Genomic DNA, 15,439 nt, shown 5'->3' with positions numbered 1-15,439 from the left:
TCACAGTGTCCCACTGTAAGAGGTCACCAAAAGATTTATTTGTCAAGTACCCAAGTTATTCAGCATCCTGGGATCCACAGCAGGATACAGGAAGTGGGAATGCACAAGTCATAAAATCAGATAGTTATTGAACATTAATTAGGCTGAAGGAGCAAGCACACACACACACACACACACACACACACACGCCTCTTGGTTCTTTGCATATGATCTGCAACAAAGCAAAATCTATTTATAAGCGTTTCTTTGGAACTGCACAGGACAACCTGCCTTAAATGTTTTTGAAGAGTAAAGACAGTACATGGAAATTAATTTTTAAAGAACCCTCTTATACAATGTGTGAAATAGCAATATCATCTTTAGCTCATATGCATCTTTTTGTGGTTTTATTAACTAATTTTCCTGATTTATGGGGAGAATCATTGACAATTGTTTAATTAATAGATCCCTGCTGTTACTTACAGGATGTTATGCAGTGCTGCCTTAGAAACAGTGGCGACTGTGAACCATTGCCTGTCCCTTGAGTGTGTTGTTGCTGCTCACAGCATCCTAATATACATGGTGTTATGAGTACCATGGGCTCTTTATCTTTGGATTTCAGCCACTTAAGAGGATGGCAGCTCAACTATCTTAGGAGCTCCCCAGGGCCCTGCAAAAGGAAGTTCATGCATGCCACACACCCCTTATTTCAAGGCAGACTGTCCTAAGCATCAAACTAGGTGAAAACCTACCTGGTAGTAATGGACAAATACAACTTGATTTTACTTAGATTCATAACTTGCCTTACCTTCTAAGACCTCCAAGCCTTTAATTTGCAAAGTAAGTCTTAATGAATTTTCCAACAGTGGTAGTTCTGGAATTTAACCTTTGTAAATGGGATGGGAAGTTTTTGTTCCCCAGTGGATGTATTAAAGCATGTCACTGGAACTTAGCAGGGATGTCACCAGGACAACAGGGGACATGATGAAATTCCTGACAGTCTTGTGAGTTAATAAACAGAGCCACTTGGGTGGCCAGATCATTATTCTTCTGTGGCCGCCTGTGCTCTTCCACCTCTTGGAATTTTCTGGGAGCCATTAATATATTTACTTCCCCATTGCTTGGTGCTTCCTATCATGTTCACCATGTGGTTCTTTCACAGGAGGATGGACGGTATGAAGGCCCAACTTTGGCTCATGCTGTGGAGTTGTTTGGTGGCAGACGATGGAGTACTCGAAACCCCAGTCCTGGGACATCAGCAAAGAATGCTGAGAAGCCCAATATGCAGAGAAACAACACACTGGGCATAAGCACTACAAAGAAAAAGAAGAAAATCCTCATGAGGGTATAGTGTTATTTGTTTATTAAGCATCAAACTCATCTTCTAGGACTGTTGTATGGTGAACATCACCATAAACCTCTTTAGGTTGTTTGGGTTGAGGACAAAGTCAGTATAAAACAGAAGATGCAAGGACTTACCACACACCTCCTGGGTTCCAGGCTAGTGCCAAGAAAACCAGGGAAAAGACAAGGTCCATAGAAGGACATAGACATGTAAACAAACACAGTGCAAGCTAAAAAGGGACATCATTGAGTCATCCACAAAGTGTTGTGGGAGAGAGAGATGGAAACTAGAGAGCTGAGGGGCAGACGTGGAAGGCTTCACAGAGCAGCTGACTTGCAGGTCTTGAAGAACGTGTAGGATTTTACCAGCCAAACAACATAGGAGAAAGTATCCCCAGCAGAGAAAACAGCATAAAGACATAAAAGATGGCTTGTTCAAGGAAGCACATGCCGTTATGGGTGGCTAGAGCATGAGCACACTGTGGACAAGGAAGGGCAGAAGAGAACAGAGATCACAGCGGCCCCAGATACTGCGTGTAGAACACAATGTAAAGTATATTAGCACTATGTATTATGAATTACATTATACAATATGAAATATCACTGTGAAGTGGTAGTATATTTGCTTCATGGCTATTAGTCTGTGTTGCTGTAAAGAAATACCTGAGGCTGGGTAATTTATAAAGGAAAGAAGTTTAATTGGCTCACAGTTCTGCAGGTGTACAGGAAGCATGATGCCAGCATCATCTTCTGGTGAGAACCTCAGGAAGCTTACAGTCACGGCAGAAGGTGAAGCAGGAGCCACCACATGACATGGAGAAAGTGGGAGCAAGAGAGAAGGGGAGAGGTGCCACACACTTTTTTTCTTTTAGAAACAGGGTTTTGCTCTGTCACCCAGGCTGGAATGCAGTGGTGTGATCATGGCTCACTGCAGCTTTGAATTCCTGGCCTCATGCTATTCTCCTTCCTCAGCCTCCCAACTATCTGGGACCACAGGTGTGCATCACCATGCCTGGCTAATTTTTTTATTTTTTGTAGAGACAGGGTATCACTATGTTGCCCAGGCTGGTCTTGAACTCCTGGCCTTAAGCAATCCTCCTGCCTCAGCCTCCCAAAGTGCTGGGATTACAGGCATGAGCCACCATACCCAGCCAACACACTTTCAAATAACTAGATCTTGTATGAACTCAGCCAGAACTCACTCATCACCAAGAAAATGGTGCTCAGCCGTTCTTGAGGGATTCACCCCCATGATCCAAACACCTCCCACCAGGCCCCACCTCTAACATTGGGAATTATATTTCAACATGAGATTTGGAGGGGACACACATCCAAACCATACTATCTATCTCGAAAAAGTGCCATTCTTTGCTTATGGAGGCTTTGATGCTCATGTCAAACTTTATCTGCTTCATGGTTTTTTCTGTACACAGAGGTTCCAGAGGTTGTGTGCCTCCTCCTGTCTGCCTCCCTCCCCTGAGGAGTGCTGCTGTATAGTCAAGAACAAATGAGATAATATGGCATGAGAAATACTCAGGCAGCCTTAAAGTAGATCTTTACTGGTTTTACCAGGGAAAGGCAGTATCGAAGGTGGGTAGGTCAGAAAATAGAGACCTACCTGAACTAAAGCAGTGGTGGGACAGAAATATAGGCTTGGAACTATCTTGAGCTTTGTGTTTCCAGGGTGAGAGTGGAGAGGCAACTGACGACGAGATGGCAACCCGAAAGGCCAAGATGAACAAAGAGTGTCGAAGCCGAAGTGGTTCTGATCCTCAAGACGTTAATGAACAAGAAGAATCGGGTAAAGTGGCATGTCTGCATCTGAGATTTTTGTTTTTTTAATTTTTATGGGAAAACAGCATACATTTGGTTTTAAATTGTGATTTTAGTATTGCAAACATTTCTAACAAAACTCTTTGTCCAAACCAGACAATGAAATCTAAGAGTTGCTTGTGCAAGCATGGTGTACTTGGGATAAAATTCTCGTTAATTAACTTGCCATTACTGTTGGGGAATACTAGATATATATTGTGCAATTTGATGGATTAGACCAGTGATTCTCAACTTTTGCTACATATTAGAGCCTTTGAGAATATCTGGTTCCTCTGGCCACATCCAAGAATAACTTATTCAGATATTCTCTGGCTGGACCTGGATGTCTGTTTATGTTTGAAGCTTCCCAGGTGGTTCTAACCTATAGCCAGTTGAGACCCCCACAAGATTAGCCCATTAACAAAAATATTTTGGTGGTGCTTGTATAGAAAACAGCTGCATAGGTTGATTTGCTCAGACATCCAGAAGCCTCTCTGGTTTGTATCTGGTTCTGAGGGAGAATATAATCTGAGTCATTCTCTCTTTTCTGTCTTCCATCCTCACAGAGGCGAATGCCATCACTATCCCTCCAAACTCCCTCCCTTCCAGAAGAGCCCACTCTTTGACCACAACTGGGTCCCCCAACTTGGCTGCTGGGACGACGTCATCTCCCATCAGGCCAGTGTCCTCCCCTGTGCTGCCTTCTTCAAACAAGAGCCCGTCCAGGTGGGGCCTTAACATGATAAAACAGAAGGACCCTTCCCATGATTCCAGTTGTGTGGAAGGGTGTATCTTTACAGTTGTCTATGGAAAGACTGTCTCACATTTTGATGTATAGTTGAATTGAAAACTGAAAAATCCTCAAATTTTAAATGATTCCAATTTTCCCAATTTTGTACTCCTACCTTCTCATATTACTTCAAAGATCAGTAGCAGTAACGAAACCCAACCCATGATTCTCCAAATCTATGCTATCCAGTATACCAGCCACTAACTAGATGTGGGTATTTAAATTCAAATTTAAATTAATTAAAATTTTAAATTCAATTCTTCAGCCACAGCAGTGACATTTCCAGTGCTCTCTATCTGTACTCTTTGGGACAGTAACCATCAGCCACAAGTAACTGATGGTTACTGTCCTGAAGAGTACAGATAGAAAACATTTCCTTTTATCCTTGCAGAAAGTTATATTGGATAGCATTGCTCTAAATGAAGAAGAGAGAATAGATTATTTTAATGTTAACTATTTGGCCCCTTTGCTAATTGATGAAATATATTTAATACTTTTCTCATACGTAAGTTACACATGCCTAGAGGAACAAATTCAAGTATCACAGCAAGTTGGATATGTTTAAATATAATTCTGAAGCTAGTATTATAATTATTTTATAAGGTCTATGCAAATTACATATTTGAAACAATACCCTCTCAGAAGAAGAAAAGATATTAAAATGGCAGACTTCCAAAGGGACAGAATGCCACTCCATCTCCCTGTATCCCACGTTAAAGTTTAAGAAATGTGTTTATCACACACACATACACACTCTCACACTCTCTCTCTCTGTCTCTCCCTCTCCCCCCCTTCCCCCTCCCCTTTCTCCCTTCTCCCCTCCCTTCTCCCTCTCCTTCCCTCCCTCCCTCTCCCTTTCCTTCCCTCCCTCCCTCCTTCCCCTCCCTCTCCCTCCCTCTCCCTCCCTCCCTTCCTCCCTCCCTGCCTGTCTCCCTTTCTGTCTCCCTCCCTCTCTCCCTCTCTCTCTCTCCCCCTCTCTCCCTCTCTCTGATAAGAATACTGGCTAGGCATGGTGGCTCTCATGTGTAATCCCAGCACTTTGGGAGGGCAGGGCAGGAGGATCATTTGAGCCCAGGAGTTTGAGACCACCCTGAGCAACAGAGACCCCATCTCTACAAAAAAACAAAACAATTAGCTGGGTGTGCTGGTTCTCACCTGTGGTCCCAGCTATTCAGGAGGCTGAGGTGGAAGTATCACTTGAGCCTGGAAGGTTCCAGCTGCAGTGAGCCATGATCACTGCCATTGCACTCCAGCCTAAGCAAGAGAGTGAGAGCTTGTTTCAAAAAAAAAAAAGGAAAAAAGAATCCGACAGCAAATTATCTTTTAAATAAAATAATTATTTCACAATGTGAGCGATGAACTTATAATACATTCAGATTCTATTATAGAATGTATTCTATAATACATTCAGATTCAATGGGTGAGCATGGGTCAAGGTTATATAGGAATTTTTTGTACCACTCTAGCAACTCTCCTGTAAATTTAGATTCATAACAAAACTAAAAGTTAGAAAAATCAGAATCCTGTTTATTATACTTTCAGCCTGTGAAATATCCTGGGTAAACAGCAAGGAACCTGGATTAAATGGCATTTCCTCTTTATTTCAGTCATTCATGAGCAGGAAAAGAAAGGACAGAGTAAGGGAGAAAAATATTTTAAAAGAGAAACTAACATGCAAGATCAGAAGGCCAACCCCAGGAGGACAGGGGTCAGTACCCTCTCAAGTATTTTAAAACAGAAAGAAAACACAAGGCAGGAGCAGAAAAACTAGCTTGAATGCTGTTAAGGGAGGAATCTAGACTGAGTCCTAGGTCTGGTAGTGGGAAGAGGGGACGAATAGAGTTTCCTAGAGTCAAAGGGAAGTGGGTTCCTACAGACGGTAGCTGGGCCTGCAACCAGAAAGAAGCAAGACAGGAAATTTACTTTAGCTGCAAATGACAGGGTCACCTTTTTCTTCTCCCTGAACCTCTACCCTATGTTTCCTATACCACACTGGGGATCAACAACCTACAATGCCTAGAAAATGCTATAAAGCTATCAATTCATAGTACTCTTCCATTGCTGAAGGTGACCTTCAGATCTCAGCACAAATTAATTTTCCATGAGTGAACCTTGTTAGAAGGGTTGAGAGTAACTTTAATAGACTATATATTTTATACTTATAGTCTTAAGTATACTGCTTGTAGATTATATATTTAATATATATAAAATAGATTTTATTATGTTCTCTATACTTATATATTTGAAATATTTCAAAAAACCTTTTAAAATTCAAGACAAAACTAGATCCTGTTCACTAATTTGACTACAAACCATAATCAAAACATCTTTCATACCATTGTGTCAGGAAATCAGTATAGATAATAAAAACTGTTGTGAAACAGTAAAACTGAATTTCTAACTGAGTTGACTGATATTTCTACATTGAATAGATGCAGCCTTGGCAGGTGCAAATATCCTAGGCAAAGCTCACTTTTTTCCTTTTTTTTTTTTTTTTTTTTTGATTTTTTAAAATTAGAGACAGTGCCTCACAATATTGGCCAGGCTGGTCTTGCACTCCTGGGCTCAAGCAATCTTCCCACCTCAGCCTTCAGACTGCTGAGATCACAGGCATGAGCCACCACACCCAGCCCTTTCTATTCTTAACGTTTTCTGACTCACATTTTCTATTAATCTTTAAAAGCTCTTCTCTGTTTTCATCTAAGAACTGATTAGGAAAGGAATCAGACAAGACATAGATACACTCAAAACTTTCTTCTATGTGTTTCTATAACTTAGAATACAGAAAAGAACATGCATTATTCTCCACAGATTAAGAGTGGTAATTTGGGGCTCTTTTATAAAAAGACATTTTCAGAAACACTGAGTTATTTTGCCCATTGCTCTGCAATTTCAAAGAACTATTTTGATTAATAGAGAAATATTAACATCATCCCTGGGCCCTTACTAAATAGACTAGAAACATCTTTTCTTTTTCTTATACAACATATTTTATTTCCTGCGATACAATATAGATTAGGAGAAGTAAAAAGAGTACCAGAAAATAGCTTCAACCTTAAATAACTTGCACTCACCCTTTGGCTCGTATTGCTAATTGGAGAAGGCCTGGTGGAACAGAATCACAACGGTGGCCTGCCATTGTGCCCATGAAGGCCTTGTCTTTGTTGCAGTGCTTGGAGCAGTAGTAGCTGGCATGGGCGGATCAAAGGCGGCATGAAGGGATTTCAGAGCTTCATGGTTTCAGACAGCAACATGAGTTTTGTTGAATTTGTTGAGCTGTTCAAATCATTCAGGTACAGTGTATGTTTCCTTCTTATTCTTTCTTAGGCCCCCGTTTCTATAAAGATCCTCAATGTGAGTTGTCTTCCATTCCTCATTCAGTGTCCGGAGCCGCAAGGACCTGAAGGATCTCTTTGATGTCTATGCAGTGCCCTGCAACCGATCTGGCTCTGAGTCAGCCCCACTCTACACCAACCTCACAATTGATGAAAACACCAGCGATCTTCAGCCTGACCTAGGTTTGTTGAACATTTTAGGATTTCCCTTTGGGACCTTTCTGTCTAAAACTTAAGGTCAGAGGTCCAATCACGCAAACTCTGAGCCTGTCCCACATGGTGTACTATTACTGCTATGTAGGGAAACACTTAGATAATTATTTCAAGGTGTCATCTGGTGTCGTGGGAGCAGGGGCCACTGGCATTTTAAGCAAAGAAATTCATCACTGTGTGGTTCTGCCCATGTATTCCAGGATATTTAACCAATAAATCTCTCCAGTCATTCTGACAACCAAAAATCCTTTCCCAGTTGTGTTAGTCCATTTTCATGCTGCTGATAAAGACATAGACGAGACTGGGTAATTTATAAGGAAAAAGAAGTTTAATGGGCCCACAGTTCCATATGCTGGGGAGTCCTCATAATCATGGCAGAAGGTGAAAAGCATGCCTCACATGGTAGTAGACAAGAAAAGAGAGGTTGTGCAGGGCATGCTCCCCTTTATAAAACCATCAGATCTCATGAGACTTATTCACTATCATGAGAACATTTTTTGCATGAGAAAGACCCGCACCCATGATTCAATTACTTCCCACCAGGTCCCTCCCACAACACGTGGGAATTGTGGGAGCTACAATTCAAGATGAGATTTCGGTGGGAACACAGCCAAACCATATCACTGACTATTTCCAAATGCCTGCTAGGTATGTGGTATGTGTCACAGTGAAGAACCCCCAGTCTCTTCACTACCTACAGACAGATGGGTGCTCAATCACAGGGCAGTAGTCTCCTGCCCTTTGACAAGGAGAGTCTTCAGTGTCTTCCTCAGGCTACTTCTGTCGGAATGATTGTCCAGGATATTTGGTGTAAACCGGAATGTCTCAGTCTCCTATCCCACTCACCACCACCACCATTACTATCACCACCAATGCATTTTTCTTAACCACTCATGCATTTTAAGCCTATAATTTTCCTCCTCTGTTCTTGCTGGAAACTATAAACACAAACAGCAAAAACAAAAAAAACTTTCCTCTTTTATGTAGTTGCTTCATAATTTTTTATAAGCTTATGTTGTCCTTGAGCTAAGACTATTAACTATTGTTCAACTTTAGTCATAAAATCTGCAGAACTTTGGATTAGTCAAATAGTTGCATTTTTCAAAAATTATTAGACTTTTTGTTTATGTAATTTTTTTGTAGAGACAGGGTCTTGCTCTGTTGATCAGGCTGCTCTCAAAATCCTGGCCTCAAGCAATCCTCCTGCCTCAACTTCCCAAAGTGCAGGGATTTTAGGTATGAGCCTCCGTGCCTGGCCTAGACTTTCTTTTTGGAGGAATTTTAGGTTTATGGGAAAACGAGTGGAAAGTACAGAGTTCCCATATACCGTCTTCCACTCTCCCACACACTTCCTTCTGTTAGTAATATCTGGCATTAGTGAGGTACATTTGATACAAATGAGTTAATATTGATCCGTTATGATGAACGGAAGTCCAGTTTACATTAGGATTCACTCTTTGTGTTGTGCGCTCTACGGGTTTTGACAAATGTGAGATGACGTGTCCACCATTACAGTATCACACAGCATAGTTTCACTGCCCTGAAAGTTCCTTGTGCTCCACTTTTCCATCCCCCGCTCTTCCTCCCACCAAATCCCTGGCAACCACTGCTCTTTTTATCTCCATGTTTTTGCCTTTTCCAGAATAACATATAGTTGGAGTCATATAGTACATAGAGTCTTCAGACTGGCGTCTTTCACTTAACAACGTGCATTTAAGTTTCCTTCCTTCATGGCTTTTTGCAGCTTGATAGCCCATTTCTTTTTACCTTGGATAATGTTCCATTTTGTGGAGGTACTAAAGTTTGTTTATCCATTCACCTACTGAGGTATATCTTGGTTGCCTCCAAGTTTTAGCAAGTGTAAATAAAGCTGCTATAAACATTTGTTTGCAGGTTTCTGTGTGGGCATAAGTTTTTTCATCATTTGGGTAAATACTGAAGAGTGCGATTGCTCGATCATATGGTAAGCCTGTGTTTAGCTCCATAAGAAACTGCCAGACTGTCTTCCAAAGTGGCTAAAATTTAAATGGCCATACAAAAGTTGGTGTGAATATGAAGCAATTGGTACACTGTAGGTGGGAATTAAAATGGTACAACCACTTTGGAAGACAGTGTGGCAGTTTCTTACTAAGCTAAACATATTTTATCCATGTGACCAGCAATTGCACTACTTGATATTTACCCAAACAAGTTGAAAATTTATGTTCACACAGAAATCTGCATACAAATGTTTATAGTTACACTTGTACATTACAGTAAAACTGTGATTTTAAGGGTACATCTTCAGTTTCTACGAACATAAAAATGTGGAAGTAGTTACTCCCAAAACCAAAGCCTGAATTTGGCCTGATGCTCCCAGTTGAATCTACATTTAGTTGCCATGTAATGCCAAAGCCGCATGGGATATCAAAAGATCATTAATGTAGCTCTGTCTTCATTTCCTTTTTTTTTTTTTTTTTTTTTTTTTTTGAGACAGAGTCTCACTCTATTGTCCAGTCTAGAGTGTAGTGGCGCATTCTCAGCTCACTGCAACCTCTGCCTCCCAGGTTCAAGCAATTCTCATGCCTCAGCCTCCCATCTAGCTGGGACAACAGGTGCACACCACCACGCCTGGCTAATTTTTGTATTTCTAGTAGAGACGGGGATTCACCATGTTGGCCAGGCTAGTCTTGAGCTCCAGACCTCAGGTGATCCACCTGCCTCAGCCTCCCAAAGTGCTGGGATTACAGGCGTGAGCCACCATGCCCAGCCCTTAGTTTCCTTTATTTATTCATTGATTTGTTTTTTTATTTGTATCACTGTGTGAAGCCAGGAATAAACATTTATTTTTTGGCTTGTTCAGATACATTAGTAAAGGGCTTCTTCATTTTAGTAACGCCATACCATTATTTCCAAAACGAATTGGTGAAAGCTGCTAGCTATCTTGTCGATGTACTGTGGTGGCTCTGTTTCAGATCTGTTGACCAGAAATGTTTCGGATTTGGGGTTGTTCATTAAGAGTAAACAGCAGCTGTCGGACAACCAGAGGCAGATATCTGATGCCATTGCTGCTGCAAGTATCGTGACAAATGGCACTGGGATTGAGAGCACATCTCTGGGCATTTTCGGGGTGGGCATACTTCAGCTCAACGATTTCCTCGTGAATTGCCAAGGAGAGCACTGCACTTATGATGAAATCCTCAGCATCATCCAGGTTTGTGCCTGTTTTGTGTGTGCATGTGTATGTGATGTCTCTGGCTATTCTAATACTTTGCTGCTAAATATTTACTCTTTCTATACTTCTTTCCAAAGCTTTTAAATCTGGGGCAGAAATAGTTTGGTTTGGTTTGGTTTTTAACAAAATGCCAAGTATGGGCTGGGCGTGGTGGTTCATGCCTATAATCCCATCACTTTGGGAGGCTGAGGCTGGCGGATCACTTGAGGCCAGAAGTTTGAGACCAGCCTGGCCAACATGATGAAACCCCGGCTCTACTAAAAATACAAAAATCAGCCAGAGCTGGGCGTGGTGGCTCACACCTGTAACCCTAACACTTTGAGAGGCTGAGGCAGGTGGATCACCTGAGGTCGGGAGTTCAAGATCAGCCTGGCCAACATGGTGAAACTCTGTCTCTACCAAAAATACAAAAATTATCCAGGTGTGGTGGCGTATACCTGTAATCCCAGGGGCCCAGGAAGGTGAGGCAGGAGAATCGCTGGAACCCAGGAGGTGGAGGCTGCAGTGAGCGTAGATTACGTCACTGCCCTGGGCAACAGATTGAGACCCTATCTCAAAAAAAAAAAAAAAAAAAAAAAAATCAGCCAGGCATGGTGGTGCAGACCTGTAATTCCAGCCACTTGAGAGACTGAGACATGAGAATCGCTTGAACCCAGAAGGCAGAGGTTGCAGCGAGCTGAGATTGCACCACCGCACACCAGTCTGAGCAACAGAGCAAAACACAAACAAAAGCAAGTATGTAAGTGTTCTCCTCTAACATATAATTAACATAGGCCCCAGGCCTTCTCTAACTCAGTAGCTATTACAAGGAGTTGGTACATAATTTTTTCTTGTTATTTTAGAACATGCAACAGAATTAGTCTAGGTTTTCAAACTCACTAGTCATTTAATGAATATGTACTAGTTCCTACTATGCTGGTTCAGTTTTAGGAGGTGGAAATATAGCAGAGAATAAGATAAAAGTTCTGGCCCTCAATGCAGCTTATATTCTAAAGGGTAAGGCAGACAACAAACAAAGATACGATGTAATTTCTGGTACTAATGGGGTAGGGGAAAAACTGAGTCAAATAAGGGAAAGGAATGATACTGGAGGGCTCAGGAGAGTAAGCAAAGGCCATTTGGAAGAGGTGGCATTTTGGACTGAGCCCTAAGTGAATAACCAACTCGAAGGTCTCAGGAAAGAGCATTCCCCACAGGGAGCCCCAGGCTCAAAGACCACAGCAGCAGAAAGCTGGGAGTTTATGAGGAACCACAGAAAGCTGGCGGACTGTGAGCTGCACAAGCCAGGCAAAGTGGCAGGCACAGTGTCAGACAGATGTGCAAGGGCCCAATCATCCGGGCCTTGTAGAGCACGAGAAGGAGGTTGGCTTTAGTCCACGTAAAATATGTGAAATGGGATACCACTGGACATTTCTGAGTAGAGGAGTAACATGATTTGTTTTATTTTTTAAGAGATTACTCTGAGCAAGTCATGGTGACACAAATCTGTAGTCCCAGCTACTCAGGAAGCTGAGGCAGGAGGATGGCCTGAGCCCAGGAGTTCGCGGACAGCCTGGGCAATATAGCAAGACCCTATCTCTTAAAAAAGATTTTTTTTAAGTGGTTACTATGGCCCCATTTTAAACTGTGCTGGTGAAGGAATAGATACAGAGAAACTGCTGAGGAAGCTATCACAGTAACCAGCAATAGCTGGTGAAGGTTTAGACTACAAGGTGGCAGCAGAGAGGAGTGGGGACAGCATTCATTGTGGCTGCATGCAACAAATTAGTCTAGGTTTCAGCCTCCCTTAACACCTGACTGGGTATCAATGTATTCGTTGTGCAGCAGTTGGATTTCATCACTGAAAATGCTAAAATCATGAGATGACTGTCATACTGTTGAGTGCTCATTATAATATAACTAAATACAGGCATGGCACCAAGTGCTCTATGTGAATCATCTCAGTTCGCCTCTCACCAGCTTTATGGTAGCTATTATCCCCATTTTCACCTGGATAAACTGATACACTTTGTTTCCATAGAAATCAGCCTTGTTCTTTTCTCATTCTCTCCTTTTTTCTATTAAATAAATATGCTTAGTATAATAAACTCACATCTAATAAATATTTTCTTTTGGACTAAAAACTACTTCTTACCACTACATTGCTAAATTAGTTCAAATATTTGGTTTAGATGTTTCCTGATGAAAACAGAACAGCTTTAAAAAATGATGTGGCGATTTCTTTACCCCTTAGTTTCCTTAACCTAAGTAAAAAATTTTTTTTAATTCCTTGCAGAAGTTTGAGCCTAGCATCAGTATGTGTCATCAGGGACTAATGTCATTTGAAGGGTTTGCAAGGTAACTTTTAAAATATCTTTTGTCCATTTTTAAAAGTAGTATACATTTTCCCATGTGGTCTTAAGAAAATTTGTTTCATATAGGTTTCTGATGGATAAAGAAAATTTTGCCTCAAAAAATGATGAGTCACAGGAGAACGTCAAAGAACTGCAGCTACCCCTCTCATACTATTACATTGAATCTTCACACAATACCTACCTCACAGGCCATCAGCTCAAAGGAGAATCCTCGGTGGAACTCTACAGCCAGGTACAGGGAATGCCATTTGGAATGTGGTTTTTATTAAACCTAATTATTTACATAACCCCCAAAGTCACGAAAACCTGACCCCAGACTCCTTTGAAGATCTTATAAGCTATGGCATGTCAAAAGTGGGGAACCACGATGTGTGGGAAAACTGGCTATACATACAGCAGTTGTTTTCTTTCTTCTTTTTGTCTTGTTTTCCCCATCTATACTTAACCTTTATTCTAGGCCAAAATAAAAGTGTGTGTTTGAGAATCATAGCTTTTAGATCCTAGTTAGTCTGACCTACTCCCACTAAAATTAGATTTTCCCATGGGAAAATTATCTAATCGTTTCTCTAAATGCTAAATAAATCAATATATGGTAGTGGGAAAGCATAGTAGAAAATGCAACTTTCTATATAGTTATTCCCAAAATATTGTTTGTTTTGCTTTTCAGTTTGTTAAATAATTAATCTATCCCTATGGTAACCAAAAACAATGCAGAAAAAAATCTGCACAGAGTGTAGGCACTGTCTCTACACATTCATGAGAATGTTCTTTGAAACTTACTAGGCTCTTTAAACTAGAAGAAGTACATCCTTTTAACCTAAACGTCCAACTTGCAATGATCTGCATGTCCATTGCCTGTCTGCTATACTGTGGGCAGCTTCCTCATCTATTCTGCCTGTTTTCTGAACTCTTTCAAGAAGGATCAATTGATTGGAGCTAGGCTGGGTCCAGGGAATATAAATGTGTCATTGTGTGCACATGTGGATCCAAGCTTGGAAATCACAGTTGTATGGTTTACACAACCCCAGCAACAATGAGTTCCCTTTGTTCTCCCAGATTAGTCCAGATATTCCTCAAAGCATGGGGCAGTGTTTTGTCCCAAAGCTTGTTTAGCACAGAATATGCATTTTAAACCGCATTCTCGAAGGGACTTTTATTATGAAAGAAGATGTGTCCTTAGAGTAGTGATTTTCAAAACAGAAGTTCTGTCACGGGGCCTCAGCCCCCGACACTGAGATGAGGAAGCAAGAGAGTAGGACAGGTGCCATATGCTCCCCCGCTTCAGCTAATGTACTACTCTTACACACACTTTGCATATTGTCCCTCCATTTGCACACAGGATGCCAAAGTTGAAAGAAATTTGAAATCCATTATTCTGTAGGAAAGAAATGAAATATACATGTAAATACAGATATATATTTCATATACACACACATAGATATCTACATATACATGTTTGTACATATATATGTTAGTGCATATATACGTATCTATGTATATCTATGTACTTGTGTGTATGCCTATTTCTCCCGGGAAAATAAACAAAGACCAGTGTCCTGGCTTTAATTCCTACTTCATTTCTCTGTTTGACTCCAGAGAGTTTTTAAACCTCTTAACATCACATCCTAAGATGAAATTATTACAGCTTTTGAATAAGGCACAAGAACCCCTCAAATAGACTCACAAATGTGATTAAACCTACTGTGCAGACAGGTTTGGATCCCTCTCACTTCATTTCTAACCCTCTCCACGCTTCCTTGGCCTTTCCAAATTACCTCTTAACATTTCTCCATTGGGCAGATGGGAAGTGAGAATAAGCCCTGCTCTTCTCATCTAGAATTTCCAGCCCAGGTTTTCCTCTTCTAGCCATATGTGGAGGTCTAAGGTCATGTAGAGTTTAGTGAAGACCTTTAGTTTTTTCATGCTGAAAAGCCATCTCATCTGTCACCCCTTGCTGAACATTATTCCCAGTCTGGCAGGGTCAGCACAGAGATAAGCAGGCTGGTGTTGCAGCCGCCATTTTACAGAGCAATTTCCAGCCCAAGGCACTGCACCTTTAGATACTCCAGCTGCTGAAAGAAGCAGATAGCTAGCATTGGGATTCTAGGCCACCGACTATGCTGTAAAATAGGAAGAATATAGCACATATCTCATACTGTGTTAAAATGAGAATCATTCCACTATCTGAGCTTAGTTTCAGAAACTCTAGTGGCTCCTAAGCCCCAGTAATGGATTGCTGTCACATAGAAACAGTTATGTGCATTCTAAAATCAGTAGGTAGGCACATTTACAGACTCAAACCTCTTGGCTTGGGTCACCATTCCAGTATGTGATAGTTTTTTAAGATGACGTACAGATAGATCTATGGAGGAAGAGGCTGCTTCCAGCAAACTTTACA

General features: G+C 41.2%; 1 protein-coding gene across 4 annotated transcripts in view; it reads left to right on the top strand.

Moving 5' to 3' along the window:
* PLCE1 (phospholipase C epsilon 1) overlaps positions 1-15,439 on the top strand; it is a 334,637-nt gene that overhangs the window by 263,889 nt on the left and 55,309 nt on the right. For all 4 annotated transcript variants that reach the window (XM_032245666.1, XM_032245665.1, XM_032245667.1 and 1 more), the window contains 8 exons: positions 1,142-1,324; positions 3,007-3,124; positions 3,702-3,861; positions 7,096-7,218; positions 7,307-7,443; positions 10,428-10,666; positions 12,963-13,024; positions 13,108-13,273. In XM_032245666.1, coding sequence (XP_032101557.1) covers positions 1,142-1,324; positions 3,007-3,124; positions 3,702-3,861; positions 7,096-7,218; positions 7,307-7,443; positions 10,428-10,666; positions 12,963-13,024; positions 13,108-13,273 — 1,188 coding nt within the window. The remainder of the gene's footprint in view (positions 1-1,141; positions 1,325-3,006; positions 3,125-3,701; positions 3,862-7,095; positions 7,219-7,306; positions 7,444-10,427; positions 10,667-12,962; positions 13,025-13,107; positions 13,274-15,439) is intronic.

Source organism: Sapajus apella, unplaced genomic scaffold (genome assembly GCF_009761245.1).
Source record: "Sapajus apella isolate SASKATOON/1434 unplaced genomic scaffold, GSC_monkey_1.0 scaffold58, whole genome shotgun sequence".
In the NCBI taxonomy this organism is placed as follows: domain Eukaryota; kingdom Metazoa; phylum Chordata; class Mammalia; order Primates; family Cebidae; genus Sapajus; species Sapajus apella.
This window is presented reverse-complemented; position numbering and strand designations above follow the sequence as displayed.